At 40.1% G+C, this 22,641-nt stretch overlaps 1 protein-coding gene across 2 annotated transcripts in view; it reads right to left on the bottom strand.

Moving 5' to 3' along the window:
- The window catches only part of ZDHHC15 (zinc finger DHHC-type palmitoyltransferase 15), a 136,362-nt gene that overhangs the window by 98,998 nt on the left and 14,723 nt on the right, over positions 1–22,641 (bottom strand). For both annotated transcript variants that reach the window (XM_069015669.1, XM_069015668.1), the window contains exon 2: positions 18,289–18,433. In XM_069015669.1, the coding sequence (XP_068871770.1) occupies positions 18,289–18,367 (79 nt within the window). In that variant the 5' untranslated portion in view covers positions 18,368–18,433. The remainder of the gene's footprint in view (positions 1–18,288; positions 18,434–22,641) is intronic.

The following is a 22,641-nucleotide window of genomic DNA, read 5'->3' as shown; positions in this document are numbered from 1 at the left end:
AATATCATTTTCCCTTACTCTATAGAAAGCTTATGAAGATGACCAACTTACAAAGTTCCATTTCAGAAATGACTCCCAGGCAAGAAGAGGAGCAAGCAGTTGGTCAAAGTACCAAACAGAGCTAGTGGAAATTGTATCTTTACTCCCAAGAACACACACAAGTGTTTTCCAGAAATACTAGAAAAACTTTGAGTCAATTTGAAATTTAAACAAAGCAAATCAAACAGCCAACAACCATTATAAAAAGCCCAACTAAACAAACCCACAAAGGCATGCAGAAACAAAAACAAGCAATGGGGAAAATAAAATGTACCATAATTGACAACCAGTGTTTTTAGTTCTATCTCCATTTATCACCAACCTTACAAACTGCCAGCCCATTTAATTTCTTACATAAATACAGATAAGACTGATAAGGACAGCCTTAACAAAGGATACAAAAGGCTTAGTGGCTTTTCAATGAGGAAGTCAGATCCAGCCCCACACAGCAGTGAAGTCATGGGCTCTGGAATATACAGCTTATGTTGTTTAGAGTATCTCCCTCTCGGGTATGTAATTTATTTGAAATCTTATTTTTCTGTTTAAAGTTTCATATGGAAACATGGTTAGGCTCTCATGTCCATGCTTTATTTTACAACACCAGCACCAGTATATACACATTTGGGGAGCCATTCCCAAATAACACTTCTGATTTCAGGGGTTTGGAAAGGGATGCAAACACTTCCTAATTTTTTTTTTTTTTTTTTAACCAAGGAAAGTAATTTTCTTGAAAAAGCATCTCCCAACAGACTGGTTCTCAGTCAACCTTCACCAGTAAAGGGAATCCAAGATATTTCAAAGTTGCCTCTGCTCTCCAAGGACAAATCTATCACGTAACACAGCCCCAGCTCCAGCCCATTCTTTACCTCCTGGCTTGTCCCTGCTTCTCAGTGTTTTTCTCTACCCATTGTTCCTCCACTATGGCAACTTTGAGTTTATAAACTCCATTTTGGTATCAAAAGCAGACATCAGACTCAAAAACAAAATCCTAGGCTGAGCACCCAAATAGTGAACATTAAGTTCCTGACAAAATTTTCTCATTGACACAAACTTGGACTTTTTAGACCAAGCAACTCTGAACAGAGAACCTGGCAAAATATTTAACAGAGAAACATCAGAAGTCTCATCATTAAAAAAAGAAAAAATTCATTGCCTGACTAATTTCAAATTCTCTAGAAAAAGAAAAAATCCACCATGCCATAAGTTCCACTGCACGAAACATGAGCCATATTGAGTCAGTCCTGGCAAAATCTGCAGGAAATGCCAAGAATAAGTTTTGATGGAAACGTTATTTAACAGAATTACTGAGAATGCACTGATGAGAACTCTCTAATGGTACAGAGCAAGGAGGCCAAACAGAGTTAAGGTAATGCTGTCATGTCCTCTTCATTGTAAGGCTTTAGAGTCTGCTGCAGCAGCAGCAGCTGTGCTGAAATCTTCACTGCAGAAAGACAACCAGCAAAGACCACTGGCATCTTCCTCTGATTGGGAAAAAGACACCTGCAAGAGAGCAACCTTTCCTTTGGAGGTGTAGGTGTCACATCTCTTCCAGCTGTGTTCTTGCTCTCCTGGCTGCCCAGGGCAGCCTGAGGTGCAACCAGCTGGGTATTTTTTAATACCTATGCAAACAGAACAACTCTGATCCTTCCAATGGAGCAGGAAGCTGTTTAGTCCACTGCACCCAGCTGTACACGATGTACATTTTCCAGAGAAGGGACACATGTCAGATTGGACATCAGATCAGCTCTGAGGTCCATCCAGCCTATCTCAAGTAATTTTGTTAATTGGAATATGTATCTGACACTTCCCTCCCAACCTTGACCTGTTTTCTACTCCAAGTTGCTCATCCTCAATAGGCTTCTCTTTCACAAGCTTCCTCTGTCTGTTCTGAAACCTCTACGAGCTTGGAGCATCCACAGTGCTCTTCAGCAAGTTCTACAGGTCTGCTCCCCACCACATGAAGACCTCCCTTTGCTCCCATTTTGAGTGGGCCCCATCAGCTTCACAAGATAATTCTTTGTTCTTGTATTAATTAAACACTTGACCCACTCTGTGCCATTGAGACTGTGCAAATATCCACCATTTTATTTGCTTCCTTCCAGACTGAAGGCCTTACTCATTTCTAATTCTGAATTGGTTCCACCCATACTTTTTTTCACCTTTTTTGTCCTTCTGTGTTACATATTCACTTTTATGTCCTTTTAGAGATACAGGTAGCACACAAGAAATAAGCAAGTCAGACTTTTCTAATGCAATACTACCAATACACAAAAACTGATTGCCTTTCTTCCTCCTGCTGTTGCCAGCAACTGAGGAGATCTTTTCTCAGAACTGTTGTCATCACCCCTAAGGTCTTGCTTCACATTTTATATGTGAAGGCAGTATTGTCATTTCCCCACATGCATAATTTTGTGCAACATTTATTTATGCTGAATTACATCAGCCATTTCATTGCTAAGTCAGTCTCAAAGTATTTCTGAAATTTGTCCTAGCCTATGTCATTTCTCTTGTAACACATTCATACAGCACATAATCCTAAACACTGTGATACAGGCTTGAAATTTAAAGGACAGGGTTTATCTGGGGTTATTGAGTATATTTTTAGAAATATTTTATAGTTAATTATTCCAAAGAGAAAATACATTATTACAGGAGGATATTCAATTCCACTTGCTACTAGAAAAATACATCACAATACAGATTTCCAAGAGTCCTTCGAGGTTCATTGCTCTATTTCAAAAGCAAGTCAGCTGCAACTCCCCTTCTCCCACTGAGCACACAGGTTTTTTTCTGTAAAACAGTTCAAATAGTTGTACAGGAAAGCAGCAGAAAGTTTTGAATGCCTCTATCCTCTACTCCCTAAGGCAGTCAAATGAGCCTTGTAATGGTGCTGCTCTGTGGGGCTGGAATGCCCCCTCACCTCACCTGAGAGCCCAACAGCAGAAGCAGAGCCCCAGTCACTCCACCTTTCCACAACACAGGGAATTGTCAGCTTTTCTGCAAAGCAGAGCAGTTTCAATAGGTGAGGAACTGCTCTCCTGCTTTTCCCATGTTCCACGTCTAAGGAGCAGGAACAGAGGTATTCCTGTTTTACTCAAAAGGAAGACGTGAGGGTTACCAAAGCAGGTTGTCCATGGTTAACTTTTGAATGTTCTCTCAGCACAGCTAAAGGTCAAAACCAGAATCTCACAACACTTAGTTTTTTCTCAAGTTGCCAAAAATTAATTTGGGCTCAGATCTACCAAAAATATTGGCAGGTCTGAATTTCGTGCAGCTCCTCAGTTTCACAGCACAGAACCTGCAGTGTGGAACACTTGCCTCAAAGAGACTGTGTGCTGGAAGTTTACAGGGGTTTAGGGGAAGGTCAAACAAGATAATGAAAGAAATTCAGAGGGGTTTAAGGCACAATCAGTCTGCAGCAGTTCTTGAATTCCAAATTCTTGGGAGAAAGTTTGGGAAAATATCTCTAAAATAGTATCATAATATTTTTCCCCAGGCTTATCACTAGGTAAAATGAGGTATTATGCTACAAGGCCTCACAAGGCCTTATCTAGAGTAATTAATTCCTGTGTCAGCACAAAGGCATATAAATAATGGAGAGAACCCTGTGCCACTGACACCCCCAAGCAGGAAATGCAGCCTGGAAGATGGTTTGGGGTTCAGGCCCTGCAGTTGACTGGCTGGACCAACCTGCTCTCAGGCTGCACACTTATCTGCTGGTGATTTCACAAAGACCCTGGAATGTCCAGGTTGCTCCTCCAACCTATCCCAACAGTTCTGTGTTTTACAGGACCAGCCCGTTCATTTGTTCCTGCCCCAATTTCCAAACTGGGATAAGCTTCCACCTTTAAAGCAGTTGTGCATTAATATAAAGGAAGTTGCAATCATAACACACAATCCTTTTCCTGCAGCTATGAAAGGAGATGGATGACTTTTCTCCCTGTGTTATTCTGGATTCTTCTTTACCAACTCTGAAAACTCAAAGCCATCTGGTAGCAGCTATGCCTTGACTGCACACCTGTGCTCAAGTGGGGGAAAGTTCAGTAAGGATTAGACTGTAGGTGCCAGAACATCTCGTTCATTCCAGAAATATCTCACAGATTTCATATTTCCCCCCATATCTCCCTGAATTGGTTTGTGCTCTACCCAGAACATACAGATTAGAAGGACAAAGCAATTTCTGAAGAGCACAGAGCCCTCGCTGCTGGGAGCACTGCAAGAGTTTCCATGGATCTCTGTTGATCCTGGATCTGTGCTTGCAGAGCTCTATTGACTCAGGACAAAAATAGGCCTCTGGCTGGGCACCGTGGCTTTCCATGGATATCTGCTCATCAGCAGGCCAAAGCAAACTGTGCTAACAGTGAAAAAACACCGTGCTGAGGAATTAGACAACACCAATCTTGGAAATTGCTGCAGCTGCAGGGGCAGCAGAGGCGAGTGCAATTAGGGAATACTCTCAGGATATCATCTCTGACTCTCTTCTTGTCTACTTCTTACTTTAAATTCAATAAAATAAGAAAGCTGTGTATGCAGGACACACAAAGAAGAACCTGCCAACCTGCAGAAGAATTCAGGACAGGACAAGTGAAACAGGCCATTAATGACTCTTTTTGTATAGCCCAGCACCACTTCACTGCTGGTGATTCCTTTGCTTTAGTTGCTCTTGCAAGGACACGCATTCCTGTAAGTATCCTCCAGAGTTAGGCAGTCTGAAATGCGGGGTCTCCCTCAAACTTTAATCTCATCACACTGGTGCTGCTCGCCATAATCTGGCACTGCCTTTAAACCATTGATTTGAGCTTCAATCCCTCCGGCAAGCAGCTCCCACCTCGTTCCCACCTCTCCTTTGTCAAAGCAATGTGCTGTGGTTTCTCCTCCAACTCAGTGCTCAGCCAATGCCCGAGCGTGGTTCTAAGAATGCTGTGCTGTTAAAGGCATTATCATTCAAATTAAAGATATCCCCCAAGCTATCTGCAGATAATTATTTATGACCCCACGGCATTCCCTGCTCCACCCATCTTTTCATCGCCAGAATCACCAATAAGGCTCTGAAATCAGCAGCATCCTCTCAAATGGCAACATGCAGAAGCTGAGCAAAACCCCAGGCATTTTTTTTTTTTTTTTTAGGGATAGGACTATAAATGTTAAACCTTGCAACATTTCAAGTTAGGTAACTATTTTACTTCTAATAGTATTTTTGATTCTTGTACTTAATCATTGTATAGACTTCATGAGTGTTCAACAGCTGGACAAAGTGCTGTGGGATTTTTCAGCATTAAATCTGTGGGAGATACAATTTCCTTCTACCCCCTCCTCTCTTTATTAATCCATCAAAATGAAGCAATGCAGTATCTAATCTAAGTTTAGCTCTCTCAAAACCCTTCTCTAGAAGACATCAGTCACACTTACGTGCCCTCTCTGTAAAATCCAGGGGCACTTCCATTCTCTGCAGGAGAGATAATGCATCTCCTGCAAGAGTGAACTAAAAGGCATTCCCTGATAAGGGCAAAAGCTTTAATAGGATGCAGTTTTCCAGAAGTGGAAAAAAGTTTTCTTCCCAAAACCCCTCAGTGTATAACCAAGAGCAAGTTTCAATATCTAGAGGAACTTTCAACAGAGTTGTAGAATACAGAATTAATGATTTCTACATCTCCCTTGAAAATCTTTTAGCAAAGCAATTGAATTCAGAAAGAGAAAGAAAAGAGATTAAGTATTTTTCATCATGAAATTTAAATCAAACAAGAGTCTTGGTTTTGGGCAAAGATGAAGAAAAGTGGAGTCTTCCTTGAAGGACAGAATGCACTGAATGAACTTCCATGAAAATCAGATGGCACTTCCATTCGCTGTAAAGAGGAACATTCTATTACAGAATCACCCAATGGTTTGGGTTGGAAGGGACCTTAAAGATCATCTCATTCCAACCTCTCTGCCAGGGACAGGGATGCTTCTTCACTAGATCACATTACTCAGGGCCCCATCCAACCCAGCCTTGAACACCTGGGATGGGGAATCTACAACCTCTCTGGATAACAATTTAAAAAATCCCATCTTAAAATGAAAACTGCAAGGTTATAAATGCTTCTCATTATCTACAGAGGAGCTCAGGCCAAACCCCAGTGTTCCACCCCCTCTACCAAAGAAGGTTGGTTCAAGTCCAGACCCAGACTCACAAGCTGAGAGTGTTTTAAGGGCCAGCTTCACATGTGACATCACCTTGGGACACAAGCACCCTTCAGTTAATGGAAGATCTTCCACAGCAGAAGTTTAAAGCAAAAGTCTTCATATCCATCATCTCATTCTGTTCCAACAATTTTGATGATGCTCCATCATGATATCCCACAGCACCACTGATAAAGGCAGCACTGCTTCCAGTGCAGTAACTGGGCTGTGGTAGCACTTTGGGACCAAGTCTAGAATTGTGCCCCTGCTGGCCTAGCTCTTGTAGAATGGAACAAAAGACAGATTTGGGCCAAAGAAATTATCATCCAAGTACTCTAATTCCTATTTTGCATTTGTGGGGAGTGATTCACTTGTAATCACTCAGTAAGTTCACAACACAAAGTGGGATTCAGCCAAGCACAGTGGTTAATTCACCAGGGCTTGCAAGATACTGGGATCCTGTAATAAGGAATTTCTAGAAGGACAAGAGATTAAAGCAAAAGACTGTCAAAATGCAACAGTTGCCATTTGCTTCCATACAGATCCACTTGGGAAACTGTTCCTGAGCCAGAGCCGTAATGGCCCACATAGTGCAGTTTTTTCAAAAGCCATTAGAGCCTTAAAAATCCCATCGTGGTTATTTCCCACGACTGGAAAACTTCCATGCCAGAAAAACATACTGCTCACCAGCCTGAGGTAGGGGAAGCTCCTCTGTAATTGGGCTGGTGACCAGTTCTTCTTAAGGAAAGGCTTTTGCTTTGTTATTCAAAACTGCTTCCTTGAGGATAAGGAGAAAGTTTATCATGTTAGCAGCCTGGTCAAAAAGCAAATGCACAGAAATGCAGCAGCAGATCAGAGGGGAGTTTTCCATCTGGCTTTCAGAGACCACTTATTGAACAGCTGTGGGGAAAACAGCTATGGATTTTTTACTATTTTGAAAAGCTCTGTTAAGAAGAGATAGAAAATACATTGAAGAGGTGTCAAAGGGTACTTACAGATATTTCTTCCATTTTGATTTCCTTTCCAAAAGAATACAGTTACCTTCATGGTACAGAAGGAAAGGTTGTACCTGTATTTATAAAGTTGTTTACAAGAATCTACTTTAAATGCACTACTAACATCACCTACAGTCAAGTTAATTTTGAGAAGTTCTATGTTCACTGAAATCTCTTATCATGGTGGCATCAAGTCCTGATACAGGTCAAAACTGACATCTGTCATGATTCAGCTGCTTATGCTATACCCTTAAATCACATTTAGCAATTCATGCCCCCTCCAAAAAAAAGCAGCAAGAGTGCAAACAACTTTAAAGAGCTGCTAAACTCACACCAACCTGCAATGTGCCCTGAATGTAAAAGAAATAAAGTAAACCTGCTCCTTCCCTTATTGTCCCAGTTCAGTAGGGTTCTTGCATGGAGTTTGTGAATGAAAGAACCAAAACAGTGAAAGAAGTTGCAAACCTTGGAAATCCAGATTATACTGAAGCCTCAAGAGATTCCCCTAGTTTGGATTAGCTCCCAAACTCCTAGATGCTTATTTTAATTGAAGCATGATGAGTTTATTCTTTTTTCCTCACACTGCTCTCTCATCAGTCCATGTATCTCAATCTCTCCATTTTCAAACAACACTATGAGGTAAAGAATCAGATCCTTTAAGCTCAACCTGTTGAGACTTCTTGTGTGTGTGTGTATACATATGTACACATATATTACATATTCCTCTTCCAACTCCAGCCCAGAGTTTCTCAGCAATTCATTCAAGTCATGTAAAGTTCAGGGGGGAATGGATCCATCGTGCCATTCCTCAGCATTTCCACTCGGCTCATTCACCGCCGCCTGAGCGTGCCCTGAGCTTTGAGGAGGAAGCCCTGGAGCAGAGGTGTGACAGGAGCTGTGGAGGCTGCAGCCCATCCCTGGGTCCTGCAGCACTAGATGGCACCCGAGCATTCAGCTCTTCAGAGCTTGTACAGCCCTTTGTTCGCCCTCTTTTCCAAATACAGGCACCTGAATTTTAGTCAGGTCAAGAATGTGGATTTTTCATTCTTTACATGGGAATGTGCCTTAGAAAATACCATCTAATACAGTAGTGCTATATTACAATTAAAAATTTAAAGCATTCTTCTGTTCTACATGGGCAAATATTAGTTATTCTAATTTTTTTTAAACTAGAAATGAGCAAGCAGATTCATTTAATGCAAGCAATTTATAAACAGCCTCTAAATTACAGGGGAAATACTATGCTGACATGTTTCTTTACTTGATGCCACTAACCAGTCAAGAAAAAGTTGTGATTAATTTCTGAAAATCTGATTGCCTCTGTAAACACTGGACAAGTCAACAGAGTTGACAGCATGCAAAGATTTAGCTGCCCTGAAACAACAAGGTCTTTGTGTGTTCTGCCAAACAAACTGGCATGCACCTATTTCCAGAGCTGTTGGGATGCAAGGAGGCACTGTTATCTCTAGATAGCACACTGATACGGAAATCCAGTCTTCAAGCAATTAAGTGATATGGTCAAAACCACAGAGGAAATCAGTGTCAGAGCAAGGAAATGAAGCCATTCCAGGCCAGTGACTTACCCAGGAGGTAAGAACTTGCTCAAAAGTTCTCACATCCAGGCAAATTCCCTTCGGGACTCATACAGAGCATCCAAGCATTTGAAATACAGGAGCTAGCTCTGAACAGGATGCCGTGATCCACCTGCAGACCATCCATACAACCAATATTCTCCTTTTCTGAAACAATGACAAAACAGGGTGTTCTATCCAGTCTCTGAATTATTGCCATGAAACTTTATAATGGCAGAGAAAGGGCAATACCAAGACAAGAAGCACATTTTAGGTACATTCCAGATCACTGAAAGAATAAAGGATCACAGCAGACAAACACAAAGCTGTTTTATGGTGGTATTATGAAAAGCGAGAGCAGTAGAAAAAGGATGGCTTAGGAAACTGAGAAATTGGAAGGGGAAAAAAGGTTATACAGCCAAAAACAAATGTGCTATGGTTTTATTTAAAATAACAAAGAGCAGAGAGGTCTAGACCTTGCTAATGTTTAAATCAAATGACTGATTTTACAAACCCCATGTAAGTTACACCAGGGCACATGAGGTCAGAATTGGACCCAAAGAGCCCAATCTCTCACCATATCAACAAGTTAGCAGGTGGTCAAGACAGTCCAGCTGGAGAACAGGCTCAAATTTTCAGTGAGCTAATACACACTAATCTTTCACTTCTGCAGACCTGGATTCAAAAATCTCAGATCATGAACTAAAATTAGTCTGCTGGTTTCACTCTGGCCCCCATTTGTGCACAGCACAAGACCACCATAAAAAGTGCCATGGCTGGGAATCCCTGAGACAGCCCCAGCTCTGGAAGAGCAGGACATGTTGTAAGTTAGGACTGAAGCACATTGGCACAGCTGTGTTTGGAATTTTATACTCTCTACCCACACTATGCTTGCCAAAGCCAAATGGTTTTTTCTCCTTGATTTCTCAAAGTGCCACATTTATGCTCAAAAAAAAAAAAATAAAGAAAGGAAAGAAAAGACAAGACTGCAGAATGAATCACTGCAGTCACTGATTCACACTGTGCTTCTGTGGTAAAGGCAGTGATATTGCATGGGATATACATTTGCACAGAGTTTGTTTACAAGAAGTAGCTGTGGGTTTGGTTATTTTGGATTCTTTTTCTTTAGCATAGTAAACACCTTCTTTTCATCCCATAATAATGGTGCAGACTGCTAGACTGGGTTTGTAACTTTTGAACTTGACTAAGTCAAACCACTGTAAAGACAGAAGATGCTCCCCCTCAAGTGACTGTTCCAGCTCAACTGACGACTGACCCAACCTGGAAACATGCTTCAATTTATTAACACAAAATATTCATGGTTACTCATGATAGTTCACTGTACAAACTCCAGCCACATAAACCAAGGATAATCAGCCACAGGTCAATAAGGAAAAACCACATCCAACTCCTAGGTCCAAGATAGCATCATGTGTTCACACTGGATCTCAGATAGTTGGAAACTAAAGGAAGGGCTCCTGAACTATGCCCTATCTCTCTAAAACCTTTTATTATTGAGACAGGTTGTTTGTAAGTAGAATTTCTCAGTTGAATCATGAAACACCCATCCAAAACTGGCAGTGAAAAACAAGGCCTTCAGTAACACATAGGGATTACATAAATATGAACAGCTTTGGGCAGCTATGATATCTTTAAGCTAGCAATAAGGGAACACACTAGACTAAGTTAAAAGGAAATAAGGAAAACTCAACTGATCTAGGAGCTTAATGAATTGTTCTGTTCGACAATTGTGAGCCATAAAGCACATGACATCACCACATCACAGCATTAAGTGAGACTGACTGGAATTAGCCAAAGCAGGACCATCACTTGCCAGCAAAAAACACAAACACCAGATAACAGTAGCAGCAGGAGTTGCTGTTAATCCCAGGAAACACTTTCCCCCTTTTGCCAAAGCAGCCCTTCTCCCCAAGAGCAATTCTCACTCCGAGGCCAAGGTGGTGCTCAAATATAGTAAGTAACAGCCACCTCTCGTAGCAACCACCTGCTTCAACTCTGCCCCTTCCCATGTACTCCAGAGGGGCAAGAACCAAAACTATTTCCTCTCCAGAGGGGGACCTTGACTTGGTATGAAGGAGCTCATCCACACAGCCACAAATGGGAAAATGTGCACAGGCAAATCCAGATTGGAAATTGCACGTTCCATGAATTCTCCCACTTACCCGGACACCACGCGCTCTAAGCACACACCGTGTCCATTGTCAGAGCTCTGCTTTGAGAACAGCTTCTACTTAAGTTTGTCAGCTTCTAGATAAACATGGCAACCACTCCAACTGTGTTTTGGGTCCTCACTCACCAGTGTACATCCATCACTAAAGCTGGCATCAAAGATCCCAGAAAAGGGTGTTCAAACACACAAATAAGAAAGCTGAAATTTCCCTCGCTTTAGTGTGCAAATACACCAAGTAGTCCTTGATAATGGGGTGGACTTCACTGGTTTTTATAAAACTTGTAGGCTCAATGCCTCTAGAAACTCCCTCTTCAGGAAGGGGAAAGCCCAAGGTAGATATCCAGGACTGCAGAGCAGAAAGAGAGCAGTTCTATTTCTGCAGCAACAAACCTCAAGGAATAAATAACAAATACAACCTGAAACTGGCCACAGAATCGAGATGTTTAAGCTGTACATTTGCAACATGTTCACTCTATTCCCATTGCTTACAGAAAATATGGAAATCAAAGTATGCTCTCTGTGGATTGAGTAGGTTGGACAGTGGAAGGTGATTTTCAGTGGCCCAATCTAAGTGGGCATGGGAACACCTGGGTTCTCAGAAATGTTTCCAAGGCAAAAGTTGAGAGTTTTGTTGTTTTTTTTTTTTTTTTAATAAAAATTGAAATGATAAAAATGGACAACTCTCTTGTTGAAAGTTCAGCTTTTATTCCATGTTCCCAGTTGTTACTGTTGTTGCTGCAACACATGAATATGTAAAAGCAACAAAGCCTCCAAGGGCAGAGGCCAGGGAGTCCAGCTGATTTCCTAATTAGACAATACAACAAAAATTTCACAGAAAGCCCTGAATATAACAACACAGCCAAAGTCAAAAACCAGAGACCCACATTTTAAAAAATATTTTTAGTTTACACAGCAGGAAACCCTTCCTGGTACCAGCTCCCTCCTCAGCCACCTCAGTGCATAACAGTTTGAGCTGAGCAGCTTTTGGCTAATTCACACCACTCTACCTCAAGTGCTTACACAGGTGGGAGCTGCCAAACCTGGCGCTTTTGCAGGCAGCTGTGGCAGGAAAAAAAAAAATATCCTCAGACTGCAGACCAAAAGCAAAGCAACGAAGAAAGGAAAAAATCAATTGACTTCTGCTACCAAGTAAAAACTTTACAGCTGTTTTAAAAGGTAGTGAGCTACCAATTTGCTTTTCTATCACACCAGTTATTAGGCACTCCTGGCTTTCGTGACCATTTTCTGCTCCAACCATTTGTGTAATGCAAAAGGAACATAGAGCAAGCACGATGTGTTTAATTAGAAGTGCTGTTTGCTAAGCATTCAGAGGAAGTTACAGAATGGTGTGTTTCACCACAACGATATTTAATCTAATGAAATTGTCCTTAAAATAGGTTTTGTTTCCTTTACATGACATAAAACATGTTGTTCATGCTAATTACAGCTGATTCCCACAATAAGGCAGCTACCATAAAACTAAAACAGAGATATGTGAACAAATCAGCACAGCATAAACTGGGTTATGAACTTTTAGGGTGCATCACCTGTGCTGTGGGAACGCCATGTAAATGTTTTCATCCCATGGTAAATTAAAAGTAGCTGATCCTTACTCAAAGAGCTGTTGAAAGAATTCCTGCTCCTTTGCCAGCAAGTCCTCTGGCTTTGAGCAGATGTGATCAGAGAGCACATGAGACCAAGTCCTGGCAAGAACTACAAATCAAGATACAGCCATTAAGCAAGTAGAAAATACCAGGCCTGCTTAAAACATTGTAAACCCTATCACAGGCTTCAGTGAAAACACAATTTTGCCTGCTCTTTCTGGGTAAGTTTCTTAGAAACTACCTGTTCAAAATGTTTAGAGAAGCAACCTGGCCACTGATTCAACATCTGAGTGGTTACAGCAGCCATTTCAGAAAGCTCTGGTCTGACAGTGCTTCAACTCATATTGCTCCTTTGCAAACATCTTTACATGTGGGAACATTATCTGGCAGCTCATGAGGACCTGTGGTCCATAGGATTTGCTCTTTTAACAGCAACAAACACATATATAGTTCAAAAGGCAAAGTCAAGAGCAGGTTGAGTGTGGATGAATGGATGAATTTAGGGAGTCTCTAGGGAATTTTGACCTACAATATGAAGAATTATAATGAGCAAGAGAATTACCTGAATCTTCCTAGATTACCCAATAAGGTGTTTTTCCTCATATGTGTAACATTTTGGATAATAGCAATAGCATTTAAAAGAATGAAGAATCCCTTCTATAAGCTTGGGATTGTGTCTAATGTACCTAAATACAAAGTCTCTGGAACAAACCCTCTGATTACTCAATTCATACCTACTGTTGCTCCAAGAACTGAGCTGAAATTTGGAAATCTGAGTTACTGCAGTTAGAATGGAAAATATTTGAACTTCCACAGCTATGATTTCAGATTTCAAAATAAGTGTCAGATATTCCCTTTATCTTCTCAGAAGCAGGTTATAGTGACATTATGCCTTGTGTCCTTCAAAACACAGCAGTTTATCATCAAAAAATACAACCCAAAAATTGATCATCACCCCTTGATCTGAGCCACATTATTAAAGCCTTTAATGCCTGAAAGCATCTGGCATTTTTATAAAGATATTAGTCATAATAAAATACCACTTCATTCATTCATGTTCATAGCTACAAAGATATTTTTTTTTTTTTTTTAAATTCCAGAAATCCATTTATGAAAAACAGTTCATGTTTTGGATGGGCATAAGCTTCCAGTTAATGCCTGTATCTAACACCAATTAGACAACTCAGATTTGGAACTTCACATGTGTCATAAGCTGGGTTAGGATCAGGCATTAAAGCACAAAATTGCACAAAAATAGTTTCCAGCTATCATTCTCCTCATTAAAGACGATTTCTTTTAGCTTCTCCAGTGAATGATTAAGATTCACTAATGAATTCTATGCTCTCCTGAGAGCACCTTTGGTCTCCCTTTCCTGACCTTGCTCTGGAAGTCCAAATTGACTCGTGCGACTCTGTCCAGCCATGACACTGAGACATGTTATAAATCTGAATCAAATATATTAAGTCAGTTTTGCATTATTTGGACTTGACCAATTTGACCTCTCCCCTTTGGAAATCCCTCCATTACCAGGAAGGTCCAACTAATGTTCCATCACATTTAAGTCCTTTTCTTTCTTAACCCTTTGACATGGCTGAGCTCCCTGAGAAACCTCAGGGAGACTGGAAACTCAGATCCCAAGGCAGCCCCTGGACCTGAGCCAGCTGTGGCAGCCCCATTACAGTAAAACTGTGTTAACACCCCTGTCTGACACAAGAGTTTAGCCAAAGGCAGTGCTGCCCTGCCCTTCTGACACTCCCCATCCAGGGGCATGGCTGGGATCTTTGCTCACATCACACAACTTGATCAAATTTCCTTGGCTGAGCACGTGCCCCAGAACGAGGTCTGCCCTCAAGTACTGACCACTGCCACGTCCCTCTGGAGAAAAAGGAATCCAGTGCTCCTCCCTCAGCTGCTTAGGCTGAACATCACATCCCCAGGCCTGGCCAACAGCATCCCAGCAGTGCATAACCCTCTGCACCAGACTCAGCTTCACTCAATGGAAAAATCAATAATGGAGAACAAAATTCTAACAAATTATTTTTTTTTAAGTGCTTGAGAAAGTGTGCATCTCTTTAGCTGTCAGCTCAAGTATTCTGTTAAGAATCAATTTGTTGATGTTTCCACAACTCCAGCTTTCCAAAGCCCACACAGGTGGGGTGGGAGAAAAGAAAAGGGGAAAAGGTTTTGTTCTATTGAGAAATTAATTATAATACAGCTCAACAATTGGAAAATATGGAGTGTATGAGGACTACTGCAAAGTGACAAGCATTAACATGTTATTCTATAGAACACTTAGATACTGGGAATATTTTCCAGCTGAAATCCACCCAAGTTTTCTTCTATCCAATTCCCCATGTTTAGTCCAGGAACACTAATGATGAAAATCTAGACAGCGTTACACAGTGTGAACTATTAGATGTACACTGATGATACTTGATTTTATATTGCCTTTGGCTGAGCCAGTCCATAGAATTTAAATGAGCTGAATTCTGGCCTGCATCTGCTGTTGAATGAGTAAACAGTAAATCAAACTTAAGACTTCATTACAGAGTTGAAAGTCTGTCTTCCCCCAGACCTTCTGTACCACATGATGCAATTAAACACATTATTATCTGTCAAGCATCCAAAAATGAACTAAATGACTCAAAAAACCCAATAAATAAGACACAGTCTCTGCCCCTGTAACGCTTTACATTGTAATATTAAAACAGGACTCCCAGAAAGTCCAAATCCTGAGGAATTAAGTCCTACAATGGAAAGGGAGGACATGGGTTATACAATATGATAAAGCAGTTTTTCCCTAGATGAGGATGTCTCTTCTCCCTCATTTTTAGTGTAACCTATACATCAATGAGGTTGTTGTAGGACACTCCTGAGCAGAGGTGTCTGTTGCTTTTGTCAATCCAGAGGTATTGCCAGCAAATGGTGCTGAATCTCCCCTGACTGCTGTTCACTCACAAATAACTCAACACAATAGAGCTTCTAAATCTTTAAAACAGCAAAATCCTTGTTCAGTGCAGCACTACCCAAAAATCCCAGCTTCAGAGCATACCCAGCAGGCATCCATCCCTCTGATTTACAAGCCAGCCTAATAAAACCTTGGCTCAGGGAGCACAGGGAGAATCCTCCTGTACCCCAGCAAGTCCAGCCCAGGCAGCAGCTGCTCCCGAGAGCTTTTGCAGAGGCAGAGAGTTTCAAGAACACATTTAAACATCCAAGCACAGCTGTACATGTCCAAGATCATACACACAATAAAAATATTATACAATTATAGAAACACCCATTATACTTATTACTTACATTTTGCAATTAGGTACTAAGCCTATTATATTTCAAATATACCCAAATTATTTCTTTTTAAGAGGAAGGTCTAGTAGTCATAACAAAAATACTTTTGCATTTTGTTAATGAAGACTTGCTAAAATTACCTACTTTTAAATGTAATTATTTGGACAATACCAAATAATACAGGCACAAAGCTCTAAATTTCTGCTTTGGTTGTGACAGCCAAGGAGTCCTACAGTGACAGTGGAAACTGAGCCTGCTGGTAGCAACTTTTCTTTTATGAAATTAGACCTTCAGCACCTGAAAAGCATATTGAATGTTAAATAGCTCATGATACCAATGAAGAGTATTGATAACTACTTTGAAACAGAATCAGATAAAATTTGGGACTGCATTTTATGAACTCTGAAACTTGCACTACTGCCAAATCATTTTTACACAGATAGGCATTTTTAAACATTGGTTCTCAGTCAGCTTTAAACATTCTTCATCCAGGGCTCGTATGGAGAATGTGAAGAAGAGCTGTTCAAATTTTGTCTTACTCCGTTGTTCAAATGCTGCCATGCACTTCCTCTGCTGTAACCTACCTGAAATCTTTGCTTAGGACAAAAACTGAGGTCCTGATGCACTTTCCATCATCGTGCAGGTGTGCCTATAACTGCTGCTCTTCTTTTGTGATTCCACAGCCAAAGAGTTACAATCTATTGACAGGCATAAATCTTCCAAAATGCTGGTTTTGAATATGCTTACCTTAAGAATACACAACATTATGAAATGACATTCTCAAAGTAAAAGGTGCCCACCAAGCTTAGATCAAATATATGGATTTTGTTAACAGCAGTAAGAGTTGATAAAACTTTAGAGGCTTTGACTGATTTTCTTTCCATACATTTATCAAACAGATTTTCCTTAGTGGATGCAGAAAGCCCCCAAATCACAAAGTACCAAATCAATATTTTCATGCTAGCAAACAGAAATAAGGAATAAATCTGATCATAAAACACTGATAGCTTGATTGATAGAACATTATTTCAATATGTAACAAAAATTTTACTCAGGAACAAAACAACAATTTTTGGAACAAAAATTTTACTCAGACTGTTGCCATGGTATTTGTCACTAGAAGTAAAACCCAGAAGGAAAAGTATGTAGCAGTTTTCCTTTCAGATGCAATAACCACAAGGCCAGTCTGCCTTGTCCCAAGAGACACGTTATTCCATTAGCAGTCCACAAAATTTCTGCAGGATCAGGCCCTGAATATTCTCTGCTACCAGCATTATTCTTTACAATTTTTATTTTAAAGTACCTATTCCACACTACTGGGCCCAGTGGTCCAAATTGATGGAATAAAAGTCACCATATAAAATGTAAGAAATATAAATATTCCCTCTGTTATCACATAAGTGAAATACATTTATTGGCTCTTGGTGGGACAACCCTTTAACCCCCCAAAGATGACTGAATTCATGCTCCCTCTTGGACAATGTACACAGAATCCAACCACTTTAACACTTAGTACAGAAGGCAAGGAATGCCCAACACTGGCAGTGAGCAGATCCTCAGCCAAGAGACAAACCCACACAATAAAAAGTGTGCAAAGGATTCCCAGCATGTAAAGGCACATATATGTGTGTTTACACATATTAAACGGAAGCCTCTGAGAGCCATGTTTAGAAGTGTGCATGGTTTATTACCATCAAACAGGGTGTAAAAATGCACAGATCTTGGCTGGCTGAAGCTGAGAGCAGCAGCACTAAGTGCCCATAGACTCTGCCTGCCTCAAGAAACCAGTTCTTGCTGTAAAATACCAGACTTTAGCACATTCTGGAGAATGACATCACCCAAAGTAGCCTGCCAAAAATGTTACTTTCACATTTCTTCAACGAGAAGATTTCCTTTCACCACTCTTTTTAATTTTTTTTTAGTCAATCGTTCAAAAATCTGAAAGTTCTAAGTATTTCCAGGCCTATAGATGAGCAGCTTTTAACACAAGCAAGTGACTATGCCTTTTAAAAATGTTGTGTGTAAATGTACCTTTTCTCCTGGTTCTTTTTAGCAGATTTATGTTTGCAACCACACTGAGCTAAAATAATACAAATTGCTGCAATTGCCATCCTGAAATGTCTTTTTCTGCTTTTGATTTATCCCTATTCCACTGAAGAATACTCTATTTTATGAAATTATGTCTGCCTGCTTAGTGAGCTGTAAGTAACCCACTGGAAATACTGAACACGAACAATAAGATAAACTAGACAAAGCAGAATATTTTTGCATTTTCAAGAAAGCTTTTTAAAGGTGAAAAGTGCAAGTAATGCATTCCACTCCTGCAAATAGTGTAAACAAACAACAAAAATCTCTAACTTGCAGAAATTACAGTTCTTTCACTGAAATATTCAAGATAAGCTCTTCTCTTTTACAGTTTTGATGAAGGTTTTGCATCTTACCTTGGTGGAAACCACAGCTGAAGCACACAGGAGCTTTCATCGTGTGCTCATCAGTCTCAGGTGTTACTCTTTTCTCCATCAGTGTTATCAAGTCAACACCCAGCTCCTCATTGCACAAATTGTGTCTTCATTACCAGGTTTGGACCTAAATAAGATAATTCCATGTTAGCTAGTGCTGTGAACATTGGGATTATTTCCCTTCTGAAAAAAAAGGGTATAAACTGCAGCATGTTCAAGGTAAGAGTATAAATTAAAAGCTGTGTATGCAACCCAATGGCATTTCTTTGGTGTAAAGGAATGTTCTGTATTCATCTTTTGTAGCTCTTGTTATTAAACAAATGAATAGAAAGGCTACTGAAATTCAGATGCCTTTTTTTGACAGAAACTGAGCTAGTCCTAAATATGAAGCACTTTGTATGGTGCAGAAAATAAAGCAGCTTTCAGACAAGAATCCAGTGTTATCAAAGGGGAAGACAGAACAGTTCAATACAATTTTCTAATGTAACAATCCAATCCTATAATGTCTTTAAAATTTCATACTTCACATAAACATTTATATGATCTATAGGTACACAGTATCTTTAAAAGACACAGCTGTGGAGGAAACACTATTCTTTAGTTCTTTTTTCTTAGTGCTTCCACAATGATTTTTTAAATACAGATTTAGAAAAAAATAGGGCAGACAATGAATGCAGCTGGTTTGCTTTGCTTGTAAAGTAAAAACATCACATCTAATGTTCTCCAGGAATAGGCTGCAGTGCTCCTGTAAGAAGCATTAAAATAAGTTACTTCTTAGTTATTTTTTGTTAAGAGTCTTGGCCATAGTAAATTAAGAACCCCAACTTTGTGCTGAACTGTCTTCTGTAACCACATTTTAATGTAAACCTTAGGAGAATTCCACAGTTATTTTGGATTATAAGAGAAGGAGAACAAGGTTTTAAGCCTAATCTCATGACTCACACAGCTCTTCCTTCTGCATGGCACCCAGTTATAATTACTTTAGGGATGCTTTCTACTGCCTGTCCTCAGATGATTGATAAAAGCCTGATACCATCCAAGCCGTTCTCCTTCCTTGAGACAAGAAAAAAAACTACATGAATTCTCCTCATATTCAAATCCACTGATCCCAGGATGGCTCAGTGAAGTGAATGGAGACTTAAACAGGAAAAAAATGAACTCTTGTTTGCTCTATTAGCTCAGCAACTCCAGGCATCAGTGGATCCATTTAGATTGAGTGTGTTTATACAATGAAAGGTATTTTTAAAATGCAGGAGGGGAGGAAAAAAAACCCCAACACATGGAGCTATTGCACAGGGAATGGGAGATTTGATTCAGCTGTGTATGTGATACAATATTCTTTTGAAGTTAAAATACTTTTATTTACAGTGGCTTTATTTGCAGATTGTAGTTTTCTTTCTGCAAAGGACATCACTGCAAGGTGAGATTAAAGACAAACTTCACAGATCCCCATTTTGTGGCATTAAGAGTAGAAAACAGAGGAACTTTCCCCTTCAGTGCTTGTCAGGGCTGCCCTGAGAAGGGCAGTGCTGGATGCTCGGGTTACACCTAATCCCCCAGCTGCGAGGGACAATTAGCACCACAATCTCTAGAAAAGCTTTCAGCTCTCAACAGGTGCCTCAGCATTGTGTTCAGGTTTAAATCAAAATCTGGCAGAGGGAATGTCCCACCTCCTGCCACCCCTCCCCTTTCAAAGAACTCTTATTACAGCCCAGTCAGAGCAGCTCCACTCTCATTTTCTCCAAAAAGACCAAACACGACTTTCACCCCTTTGTCTGAGTGCTTTTTTCCTTTATCTTCCTTCATCTCTCTGACTGAGAGATCTGAAGCCAGGAAGTGGAATTTATTTGTTGCATACTACAAGTCTACTACTTCTCTCCTGACTGAAAATAGGAGCAAATCCTTTGAGAGCTATATAATTATATTGACAAAAATCTGAGCCTTGGCCTCTCTCTGGGCAGTTTCAGAAAGGAGAGTCTAGAAAAATACAGAAGTACATCAGTCTAATATTACTATTGTATCTGCATTAAGGTGTGAATTATAGATCTGAGGGGTTTTTTGGTAATACTGTGCATTATGAAATTTCCGTCCCAATCAAAAAATCATATTCTTTAGATTAAAAATTGTTTCTGTCTTTCAGAACATCTTCACAAGGCAGAAATGGCAAAGTGCCTCTTACGATTCCAACTTGTACAGTAAGTAAAACAACACTGAACGCTTCTGAGAAATAGAATAGGCATGCTCTACCCAGAAGAGAGATTTATTAGGAAGAATTCCCTCCTTAGTAGTCAGTCAAGCTTTTCTGATCCAGTAATAAATATTTTTTGGCAAAATAAGCAATTTAGAGCCCTGCAATACTCAAGGGAGACCGCCTGCCTAGTGAATTAATCATTTATGATGAATAAAAAGAAAATCGTTATGAGAGATATCAAGAGATGCAGTAAAACACAACGGCACTTAAAAGAATAAGAAATCTTGACATTTGATCTGACTTGTTTCCATACGGAGACAAGATTGATAATACAAACCAGATATTCCTTTGGCACAATTCGGATTATAAACTCAAGTCTCCACAACACAATGAGAAAACAGCAAGTAGATTAATCATGCACAATTTCCAGTTTGCTTTCTTCTCTGCATCTTGTGGAGTCCTTTTGCCATTATCTTTCTGGGCCATGCTTGTGACTGTTTCTCCCAGTTTTTTGCTGCCTTCTGGTTCCCCTCCACCTCCCATGAGCAGATCCCAGGGGCTCACACCCTGTCCCTGGCAATCAGTCCCCAGGGAACTCAGTATCCTAAATGGTGTGTTGGACTTGCTAAGCCTCCAACACCAGCTTTTATTATTATTTTCTTCCTCGATCTAAATTTAGTGACAACTCATGCTTAATCATGCATCTCCTGCTTCCCTTGGATCTGAAGCTTCCCCTGGATCAGAAATGCTGAATACCATGAGAGGGAGGGTCACAAACATCAATCTTCACATATAACCAAAGCCATACACAACCTATCCTAGCAGCCTCACAGTCAGAACATGGAAATAGCTCCCAGTTATGCTGCAACATCTTGCCATTCCTTTAGGATGGCTACAGAAAATTCTTCTCCTGAATTGAAGCTGGCAGCTAAAACAATGGCAACCCTGGAAGTCAGGACCCTCTGAGTGGGGCCTCTCCCAAAACCAAAAGGGCTGAGATGTCTGATGGGCACAGGGGACAGCTTGGGTACAGCAGATTTGGAAAAGAGGTGCAGATGAGACAAAATAGTCTGAGAAAATTAAATCAAGGCAAGAACAGAGAAGAAAAATCAATGTTCCTGGCAGTTTGCCATTGGCACAATCAGCTCTGTATTGACATCAGTATATTCCAGTAACTGCAGCAAATCTAGTTTGCACAGTTCTGCCCAGTAGAATTCATAAGTTACACTTTTACTGAGTAGCAGAATTAAACTCCCTTATTTTAAAAATAATCAGTCTCAAACTTTAATATACCAAAATTCACTCAAACAAAAATGGCAGAACCACTGCAATGTAAAGAGCATATTCTCTTTAACTGTCTTAGTGCAACTACCATGGCTTGCAGGAGGGAAGTCTGGAGTCTTCTATCAAGAACATCCTTATGTTTCCACAAAACAGCAAATGTATACTAAAACAAAAATCTTCACCTAAATGTTTCCAACCCACTTTCCCAGAGAGCAGTTTCATGAATAGATGTGGTTGCAGGATGAGAAAAAGCTCATTCTGCCTATCTATTTCATTAGGCAAGCAATTAGCAGAACACACACAAAGCCAAAAAGACAGGATTTGGATTCCCAGACACCCTGGATTTCATGCCAGTCACAAAGACAAGTGGGACAGCTTGAGGTCATCAGTATGTTACATGTTTCACTGGAAAATATTCATCTTTTTTAGGGATTCAACTGACTGTAGAAAATACCCTATACAGAAAGATGAATTTCACTCTGCTGAATTATTTTTTTACCAGTAGTTTAGGATTAACTATAAGCCTTAAGTACAAGCCAAAATTTAATTGTCCTACTTTTTCAATAATTGTAATAAAAGAGACAAGACCCTGATCCAATTTATTTACACTCTAAACGAGACTGAAAATAGCAAGGAAACTCTGAACAAGTATTGATAACTGTAAACAGAAGTAATCTCAGGAAACCAGAAGCCTATTACAGTTGATTGTTGTTCATGTGAAAACTAAATTTGGTTTATTTTGGGGTGCTTCTAACGAGCCTCTCCAAAGTGTGAAGGAAGCAAAAGCAAGAACATAAACTTACTTTACCTGGCAAATCATTGAACAAGTGACAGAATCACATCTCTAAAAGAGGGGCAAA

Source organism: Aphelocoma coerulescens, chromosome 4A (assembly GCF_041296385.1).
Source record: "Aphelocoma coerulescens isolate FSJ_1873_10779 chromosome 4A, UR_Acoe_1.0, whole genome shotgun sequence".
NCBI lineage: Eukaryota > Metazoa > Chordata > Aves > Passeriformes > Corvidae > Aphelocoma > Aphelocoma coerulescens.
This window is presented reverse-complemented; position numbering and strand designations above follow the sequence as displayed.